Source organism: Corvus brachyrhynchos, unplaced genomic scaffold, assembly GCF_000691975.1.
Source record: "Corvus brachyrhynchos isolate BGI_N302 unplaced genomic scaffold, ASM69197v1 scaffold376, whole genome shotgun sequence".
In the NCBI taxonomy this organism is placed as follows: domain Eukaryota; kingdom Metazoa; phylum Chordata; class Aves; order Passeriformes; family Corvidae; genus Corvus; species Corvus brachyrhynchos.
In genome coordinates, this window is record NW_008238966.1 from 1375068 (window position 1) to 1385276 (window position 10209).

Sequence of the window (10209 nt, forward strand, 5' to 3'; positions counted from 1 at the left end):
CTAAAAAAAAAAAAAAAAAAAGTCACCCCCAGCCAAGATTTTATTAATTTTAATATGAAAACATCCACACCTATCATGTCTCCCCTGAGGTCATCCCAGGCTCCTGCAGAAATGGAGTCTGACTTCTATTGCTTTGGCTAGAGGCTGAGGATGTGAATTCCTCTGATTAATTGCTTTTTGGATAACCTACAAAGTACCAGGGGTCAGACTCTTGGCCTGGTAACATTGCCTTGGCTTGGTGCCTCCTCTCCCATCATGGGGAATCCCAGGAGGAGAGTGGTACCAGCTCGTTCCTCACTTCAGGCACACACATTTTCTCAGCTGCTGCTGCCAGTGGCACAGTCTCTGCCTATCAACAAATCTAAAGTGCCACCATCTTGGGTAAATCCCACCCCAAAAAATGTGATGGTCTGCAGCCACAAGGTTGCCATGTCTGTGGCATGTGGGGTTGTTCAGGTGGATACTGAAGAAAAGGAAAAGCAGGTCTCCAAATCATCACTGGCCTGCCTCTCATCCTGCCTGTGTGATGCTATCACATAAACTCTCTAGGGTAAGATCATATTTGCCTGGAGGTGCAGGTAACTATCCCTAAAAGGTATATCCTGCATCCTGAAATTCTTTGTTCTGGAAATCATCACCCGATGGTGCTGCACGGAGGAATCTCCCCCACCAATTTATGGAGACTTAGACAAGGAAGGGAGGCACGTGTGGAGTTCTCCATCCATGTTACCAGGAGGTGAATCTTTCTCTCTCCTCAGCAGAGCCTCACGCCCTGTGCACATAGTGCTCGGCAGAGGCACGGCTGCTGTCCCCAGGTAAGGCCCTGTGACTGTTTCTTTTCACTAGTGCCCCAGTAAAGGGCAGATTTGTGGAAATAAATAAAGGCAAAACGCTGATGAGCTGTTAAGGCACTCCCAGGGCAGGTCTGCAGAGGCCCTGTGGGTTTTTTCCCTCACTCAGAAAGCCCAGGAGGTTTTGCCTCCAGCGTAGGCTCCAAGCTACAGTTGGAGGTGGGAATACTCCCACAGACCTTGCCTTCCAAATCCAAGCTTCTCTGTTAAACAAACCGCATCTAAATCAATAAAAATCATTAACGAAAAAGAACCATCACACGTTAGACAATAGCCAAAAAAAACCACACCCCAGACCCCAAACCTGAAACATTTTCCTCTCTGAGGGGGAAGGCGCGGTGTGGCTGGCGTGGGGTTTGTGGGGGACAGAGCAGTGTGCCCTGCTCTGCCAGGCAGCCAGGCCAGCGGTGCCACCGTGCAAGAAGGAGCTTCCAGCTGCCCTGGGGTGACCCTCCCCGAGCCCAGGCTAGGGCTGATGTGCTCTAGAGGGAGCCACATCCGTCCTTGCTCTCCCCAATGGAGGTCACCAGCTTCCCAAGCTTTCCAGGAAAAAGAGGGAGTGGCCGCAGAGGCTTGAGTTACTGAGCGTGGACCACCTGGGAAAGAGAGTGCAGCCAGCACTTGTCCCACCTCTAGGCAGTCCACAGGAAGGATTAAGGGATGCTGAGTTGGCTTTGAACTCCCACCCAAACTGGCTTTGAAGAAATGGAAGGGCAGGCAAGTAAACGTGCATGTTCTGATAAGGAAAAACGGCAATAGCGTTTCTGCATTTCAGTCTGCAGCAGAGGTTGGTTCAGGTTACAATATTTAGATCTAGGCTTGAAACACTTCAGGGCTTGTGTCTGTTTGGGGGTAGGGGACTGCTTTCAAAGCTCACACCTTGACCCAGGTTTTGACTGAGTGCTCTGCAAATTTTATGTGTTTCTAGCTCTGAAAGAGAAAAAAAAGGAGGAAAGAATTATCTCTCTGCATTTGAGAAAAATCATATTAATAATGCCACCACTATTTGATGATGGGGAGGGGAAAAAGCCTAGTCTCTTGAAAGGCAAAGTTGGGAAACAGCTACCTTTTATTTCAAGGAATCAGATTCATAAATATTACAGCTACAAAACACAACAGCAGCCCAAACCCTCCACATAAAACCTCTTGCATTTTATGCCTCCTTTTCTATTTCAGGTCCTCATTTGCCTAATTACTTCTCAGAGGCTGGCAGAGATTTTCCCTGCAGCGCTGAGCTCTGCTGACTGCAGAGACCCTACCTGGCACACTCAGTTAGTGCGTCAGCATTCTAGGTGGAAATGAATGAAAAATCAATCAGGGCAACTGCAGTGGTAGCATATTCAACTCTAACCTACTTTGTGTATGGTTTCAAATATTTCATTGTGTGTTTAGGCATCTTTTAAAATGGTAAGTGGATCTGAAGTGAGATTGATCTTCCTAGTCAGCCTAATAAATGTTTTGTCATTTTTACCTCTTAGCTCGAGCAAATTTGCCACCCTGACTGCTAAGTTAAGCTGCAGACTTGATTGAAATGCCAAAACCTACAAGAAGATTGTTTTAATCTTGAAAACCTATCACCAGCAGATTGCATCATGCACTGGATACAGATACAGTGATAGAGCTTTGATTGTTTTAATTGTATTTGCAGACCACATCTAGAGTACCTCCGGAAAACCAAAAGTACACCAGAACCTCTTTTGAAACACGGGTACTGCTCACTGTGTGGTCTTGCAACGAGTTTGGTTTAGGAATATTTGTCTGTGCACTTTTTTCTTTTTTTTTTGGTTGCATTTCTGCATAGGCAGAGTTTAATATGGATTGCCAGTTTCATTTAAAGTCCACAATAAAAAGGTCCAATATTCATGCCTAAAAAATTAGTAGCTGTTGTAACTTCTTTCAGCTGAGTGGGTTCAATACATTAAAAAAACCCTCCTAAGATCACTGCTCTAACAAGTTGTGCAGTGCAACACTGTGCAAGGTTTCCAACAACTCACAGTCCTCTTCCTATGTGATGCCCTTACAGTGAAGAAGATTCTTTTGGCTGTAAAGATGAAGAGTCTACTTTTTCTGGTGCTGATCTCTGTCTGTTGGGCTGAACCTCACCCTGGCAATTCAAGTCTGGAGCATGAAAGAATTGTTCATATTCAAGGTAAGGAAATAAGTGAGAAAATAAAAATATCCTCATATTGCTTGGGAAACAGAATAATGTGCTTAATGATCCTTATTTTTTTTCTTTTTTTAATGCTGTCACACTGGTTTTTGAGTACTTGTATTACTGGGGACCAAATGTTTTCTTTTCTGGTTCTTTTGTATTATTATTGCTCCTAAGGAAAGTGAAAAAAAGAAAGTTGCACTGTTTAATAGCACTTAGTCACAACCTTGCAAAGGTTAGTGAGTAAAGTACACCATGATTTAAGACAAAGAGAAAAAGCATGCATCCTAAAGCCATAAACAACTGCAGTGGGCTGAAATACTTCAGTTTATTGTGGAATAGATTTGGTTTTAAGAGGTCTGTCATACATAGTCCTCCACAGTACAGAAATTTATTGCTGTGTATTATTTTAAAGGGCTGAGCACATCAGAGATCATAATTGGGCAATGTAAATCAGAAAAAAAAATATATAGTAACTTACCCCAAAAGAAATGTGCTTTTCCTCATACCTTTAATTCACACTAAATATTATCCTGGCCTTCTGCATAATCCTGTTTGGTTCATGTTTGAGTCCCAGAGATTACAGCTGTGGCAGGATTTGAGTCTGCAGCACAATGCAGCTGTTTTTTCAGTCCCAGCTTCAGTCGTTGAGGGTTATCCTGCATAAGAAGAATCAGGGGTTTTATGCAGTAAGGACAGGCAGAATGAACAGGGATTTTTCCTGCTTTCACTCTTACCTTCCTTGAGCCTAGCTAAAATTAATTTTGCAAAATTAAGAAAGGCAGAATTACTGTCCCCACTCCCTCCTTCCCTCCCTTTCTCTCTCTCTCTCTTTTTAAAGTTTGGTTTCTTTCTCTCAACAGCCAGCAAATTGTGCTGTTTGAGTGTTTGTGTAAATATTAATTCCCGAACTAGAGCAGGTTACCAGGGAAGGCTGAACATTTAGGAGTTCACAGGAAAGCCACACAAGTTAAAGGCACCCTGCACCTATTAAAAACGGATTGTCAAGGTCAGACAAGGAGTAACAGATAGCTGCGCTCCCTCTGAGGAGACTCACAGGATGAAGGTCAAATGAATGTGTGATGTCAAAATGAACTGCTCTGAGATGGTGAACACTTGTTTCCCAGGGCAAATTTCAAGCCAGACATCAATGTCTAATAAACATATATTCTGCCTTTTCTTTCTATAATGCAGCTGTTTATCTCTGAGCCTTATCTTTTTGGAAAATTAAATTAGTGGAATAGTCGGCACTTTAGTGTAATTCACAAGTGTCAATTATTACTAACCCAAATGGCTCAGAGCTGGCAGAAGTTTCGAGCTGAACCATTCCGCCTTCCCATGAAAACTCACCTATACCTCAAGTTTGTTCCCTCCAGGAAAGCTGGATAAAGATTTAAATGTGAGCACTACCACGAGCTCTGAACACCAGCTGGCTCAGGCTCTGAAATGCACAGGCAGACCACAAATCAAAGAGGCTGAAACTGCTTGGGACTTGGCATTTTTGTTCCTGACTTTTGCCCTTCCTCTCTGCACTGTGGAATCCCACCAGGGCTGGGATCCCTCTCTGCCCAAGGCTGCATAAGCAGATACAAATCCCACACCTGGAGATGGGATGGAGATCAGGGAACACCGTGGAACTGCTGTGTTGTAGCCTCATTCAAAAGCTGGTTTCTTATCACATTAACAAATCCAGCATCCGTCTCCACAGCTGAAATCCAAGTGACCTGTAGCTAAACTCCTCCTGGGTTGCATCCCTGGGAATGCCTTGGAATTACAAAAGGTGTGTGAATGTTGTGCATGTAAGTGCTTACACAGAGGTGAAAGGGATTTCCTGAGGCAGAGAAGGAAACTGTGCTATATTCCCCATTCTTTACATCATGTAATCTCCTCTAGGCTGAGATTAATTTTTTAAAAAGCTGAGTTTCAGATCTCCTTCCTGCAAAAGAGTTCTGCACCCTGCTTTTCTGATGTGGAAAATGCCCTCCTACTTCTCCATGTTTATTTTATAGTCTTACTCTTCTCCTGCTGTTGTCCTTTGGCTTCCTTTTTTTTCTTCTTTGAGGTTTGCTTTAAAACATTATTAAGATAACACTGTATCCCCACAGCTATCACTGGAGTGTACTTTTTCAAATTCTTCTCTAAGTGTATAACCTCCTGATTACTGTACCAACTGGGTACTGTAACCTGATAATGTCAGGAATTCATCTTTCCACTGGCTCTCATCCGAATTCTTACTCCTTGAGTGCACCCAGCCAGGACTTTATTCCAGATAAAGTTCTCATTTGGCCTTAATATTTCTGTTTTCCAGTTAACAATGCTTTGTTCTTCAGACCTTGGATCAAATTTGCTGCTCCCAGCTGTGCTGCAGTGATGATCAATAGTCTGTGGTGATAGATGGTATTTAGCAGCCAGTCTCCCTCACTGCCACTTGAAATTAACAAGTACAAGCTTCATATTAATAATTCTTAATACTAGACCTTAAAAAGCTGGGCTGTTCATTCAGCATTAAATGTTATCCTACTTTTTCTGCCCTTCTTTCTTCAAATATTCTAAATATCCTAACTTTCCTCCCTTCAGTGCTGCTTAATAGGCATTGTGAAAATTTTATTAATCCAAAAGTCACAATTAATGTATAAGGTAAAATTAGTGGAAATATTGAAGAAATTGTAATGAAGGCAGTTCACTTTTTTCATACATTTTTCCATATCACTCAATTCCCTAAGCTCCAAGCAAATGATACATCACATTCCTCAACCTTATACATTTGGTTTTATTATGCATCTGATATCAGATTACTCTGACTTTCTTTGGTGAGTATCTGCTTCATCTCATCCCTCTTTATAGTACTGACTGTATTCCTGCTCAACAATTTTCCTTAAAAATTTGTTCTAAAGTCCTGTTTGCTGCTGAGGTCAGACTAGTTGGCTGGTTGATGGTTGAATTACTTTCTTGATTTGTTATTTTCTGCTATATTTCTTCTGTATGTGTTATTTTGCTGCTGTCCAGGAACACCTGGTAGTCTGTCCTAAAGTGACAGATGAGGTCGCACGTCGACCATCAGGTTTGCCACACCCAGTGCCTGTAGGTCAGGGTACCCCAATTTGCTGCCCCTCCATCAGTGTGAAATCTCCTGACACCTCTCTCAAACTCAATATTTCTCAGCAAGAACAAACAACATTTCATAAGTTCTGCTGTTCTGCAATTATACTTTGCTTTCATGGACAGAGAGCTCTGCCTTTCAAATGTCCACTCTCTGGAAAACCGTTTTTCTTTATTTTTGCTAAACACTTTGCCAGTCTCTAAAACTGCAGTAGACACAGTTCTGTGTCTATATTCTCTTTTAAATACCTCAATTTTTCTCAGAAATTATTTGCTGCTTTCATCAACAGCCCTGTTCCTGTTGACAGTGTCACTTCTAGCTCCTGCTTCTCTCCTTGCTGGCTAATACACTCAATTTGGACTTGAGCAAAATTTCTCATCTGTGAGACAGTTTCACCTCCCTACTTTTCACAGTATTTTCATCTTATTTCCTCCAGCCCTATTGCTTTGTTTATATATTTTTTCTCCTTTTGGGTTTATTCCAATATCAATGCACAAAATTTATAAAATATCTAAAGCTGTATTATATGTCTTCTGTGGCTTTATTTTCTTTGCTGAAGCCTGTGGTGGATTTCATGGTTTTGGTCAGGGTGCTTTGTTATCCCAGGCTGCTTGACCCTATCCCCTTCCCCTGGTAGTTTGTCATTCCAGTCTCACTTTTAGGATAACAAAAAATAAAAAGAGACAACTGTATTTCAATAAAACGTGTCATCCCCCTCGCCCCACACCCCAGAGAAACTCCATGTGCCTTAGGGGGTACCAGTTTCACTCTTCAGAAAAAGCCATATACATAAATGAAATAATCTGCTGCAGGTGAAAATGGGACTAAAGTGTACCCACTCCACATCGAGGCCCACAGCAAGAAAACAACACTGCTCCCAGCATATCCATGTAGTCAGAGACTCACACTTCTTCCTGAAGATTTGCAAAGTCTCTCTGACCCCTCACGAGAGAGGAGGACTCCTTGCAGTGCTGACTTTGCCCATCTCTCTGATCTGCTCGTGATGCTGCTCGCTGACCAATTATCCAAAGAAAGGCAGAGCACCCCTCAGAGATAAGGGCATTCCCCTGGGCATAGCTGCCCTGCAAAGTAAGCAGAGTTGGCTAAGCCACCACAGTAATTGCTGAGTGAATTACCTAAGGGGACCCAGAGCCTTTAACACGATTCCAGTTTGTTCAGGTTGTAGAAATACAAGGAAAGGCAGTGATGGGAACACAAAGGTTGGTTCCTGGAGGATCAAAGTTCACATTTTGGCTTTCCTCTGAATGTAAGAAATTTATATTATAGAGTATTTCATTATGTTTGAGGTGCAAGAATGCACCCCTTTGCCTGTCAGGATCTCTGCACAGATTTATTTATGCATACCAAAAAATATCTCAACATGGAATGAACTGAAAACTTTTTAATGCTGCCCAATTGAAACAAGCAAACAATAATAACAAAAACCCCCTAAGCACACACAAATAAGTTAAAGCAAATAACCAATAACAAAAGCAGAGGGAATCTTTGACCAACTTATTCTCCTGTATAATGAGTTTTATCTACACTTCTTTTCCTTCAAAACAAGCCAGCACCAACAAGAAGCTGCACAGAGTTTATGGACCAGCCAAAAACTTCTCCTCTGACCTCTTACACTAAATCTTATCTTCTCAAGTTAATCTTATCCTGAGTATCTTCATGCCACTCCACTTTACTTTTGACTTCCCTCATTCTTACCACCTTTTTGCATCTTTCCATTTTCCATGATGCTGCCTGGCATTTCTCTCCATTTTCTTGCCTTTCTGTTCTCTACTTTATGTCCGGGTTTTTTTCCTTGCCTTTATGTTTTGACACTCAGGACGATTTCGATGCTGCCACGATGCACTGTGCTGTCTCTTCTTGCAATCGAGCTGTTTCTTTGATTTCCATACCACCTCCTTTCCTCTTCAAATCGTGGCCTCTTGCACCAGCAGGGGGTAGAAATGTCAGCAGAGAGCAGCAACCCCATCTCCTGTTGCATGGTGCTGTCATAGAAGGCACCCTGGGCTGCATGTTCTGGTGCAGACCTTAAGTGGTAGGTGCCAGGATATTTCGGTTGGGGAAAGAAAAAAAAAATTGTTACAGAAACACAAGGATTCACATGAAACATAAATTTAAATCATTAATTTGCCTTTGCTGGTTACATCAGTGAAACTCCATATTTTTATATGTAGCATTTAAGGGCGATTAAGGAACTGGAAGAGCTCCTCGATGTTTCTGTGCAACAGTTTGGTTTTGTCAAACAGTCCTAATGCCACCCATGGAGATTTACTTCTGTGAGGATCGAGTGCCGAGAGGTTGCCTTGATTTCTGCTCTGTTCTGATCTCCATGAGATTTATCTATACCCAAGAAAACCACACTTAAAAGTTATTTAAGGCAATAATTTAGAAAAAGCTGAAGTTTGTTATTTCCCTGATGGTTTTATGTGCTCTTAGGTCTCCTAGAAACCTAAACCTGACTTAATATGTCCTCTTTAACAATCCCCCTCCAACACGTTACTCAAGCTGAGGAGATGGAATCAGCTGAAAAATGTTTTTCCTCAGCCTTGTAATGTCTTCGTTACAAAGACAGATTTCTTCACTGCCATACATAAAACAGGTATTTTTAGCTGTACTATTATTTGGAAGCTGAAGCTTTTAAGTGAGATTTATCTAGCATTTCTCCTACCGATTTTATATCAAAACTTAGAAGGAATGTGTTGGGGGTGTTCTACCCTGCCTGTTTGGAGGCAGGAACACCAGAATTGGACCCTTGCCTTCTCTTTCTCATGACACAGCAAAACTGCCTCAGTGCTTCAGCCAAAAAAGAGCATCTTTTAGCAGATGATACATAAAAGATTTCAGATTTTTTTTTCCCAAAAGGAGAAGTAAAAAGTTACTTAGTTAAAATACAGATAGAAAAAAAATCTGCATTATGTGCAAAAAACGTATCTAATGTTCCCTCATGTTTTTCCTCAGGATTCTTTGAGTAATATCCCCATAGATCAGTGCAAAAATAACTCAATTCTCTACATATTACAGCAAATGGGAACTGTTGTTGTCACAAAATATTTATGATTTTTAAGTAAATATTTTCGATAACAAAAATAAAAATTTGAGGATAACAAAACTTGCCACTGCTGTATGAAAAGTGAGGATATCTTATAATGAGCTCAAGTCCCTGGTAGCACTGCAGGAAAGCCAGAAACAATTCTGTTTATTTAAAGCAGGATGGCACAGGGTGTTATTAAGCTAAGGGCTTGCTAACAGTGTGGAACATTCAGGCAATACATGAATTTATCTGACAAAACACTTCTGTGTTGTCATCCCTGGCTTATGATATTTTTTTTTCTGCCTGTAAAAATGCACATCTTTTCCTCCACTGTCGCTTTGCAAGGCACTCCATGAAAATGCTGGAATAATCAAGTTTTGTGGCCAGCTCAGCATAAGATTGTGGATACTCCTGGTGGAGAAAGCAGATAAAGCTGTTTGCTGAGGGTTGTGGTGTGACTCATCCTCTCTGCCCCACACTGTGTTCTTGGCCCTCCAAACCTTGCCATCATTCTGGAGTGCAGACGCCAGTTAAGGGAGAAAAATTTAAAAAGGAGCCCAGAAGAAACCCCCACAGCAAAAAAAAAAAAAAAAAAAAAAAAAAACCCCAACAAAAAACTAACAAAACAGACTGCAAACCAAAAATCAGCCCACGACTAAAAAGACAAACAAACCTTAAAACATGTCCAGCAGTAAAATTTGGAACTAAACCAACAAGGCAGCAGGTGAGACTGAAGCGAGAGCTCCAATAGAGCAAGTCCTCCTTACTGTCCTTGAAATGGGCACCACACTGACCAACACCAAGGCTAGAGATGAGCACACCAATGACCACCAGGAGCACAGGAGTGCTCACTGTGCAGCTTTCAGGCTGTGCAGGCAGAGAGCAGGAGGAGGACAGAACAGGTGCTGAGCCTGCTGCCACCTGTGTCTTACTACTTAAGGTAGCAAAATATCCTTTCCCCTGCAGCTCATACCAGACTTGGCAGCGCTGAGATACAGCAAAGCCAGCCTGAAAAACAAGTTTTTAAATGAGTTTTCATTTTTGTCAGGCAGCCTTT

The 10209-nt window shown here is 41.9% G+C and overlaps 1 protein-coding gene across 3 annotated transcripts in view; it reads left to right on the forward strand.

Moving 5' to 3' along the window:
- The window catches only part of HAPLN1 (hyaluronan and proteoglycan link protein 1), a 47966-nt gene that overhangs the window by 24280 nt on the left and 13477 nt on the right, over positions 1–10209 (forward strand). For all 3 annotated transcript variants that reach the window (XM_017738687.1, XM_008637167.2, XM_017738688.1), the window contains exon 2: positions 2875–3000. In XM_017738687.1, coding sequence (XP_017594176.1) covers positions 2901–3000 — 100 coding nt within the window. In that variant the 5' untranslated portion in view covers positions 2875–2900. The remainder of the gene's footprint in view (positions 1–2874; positions 3001–10209) is intronic.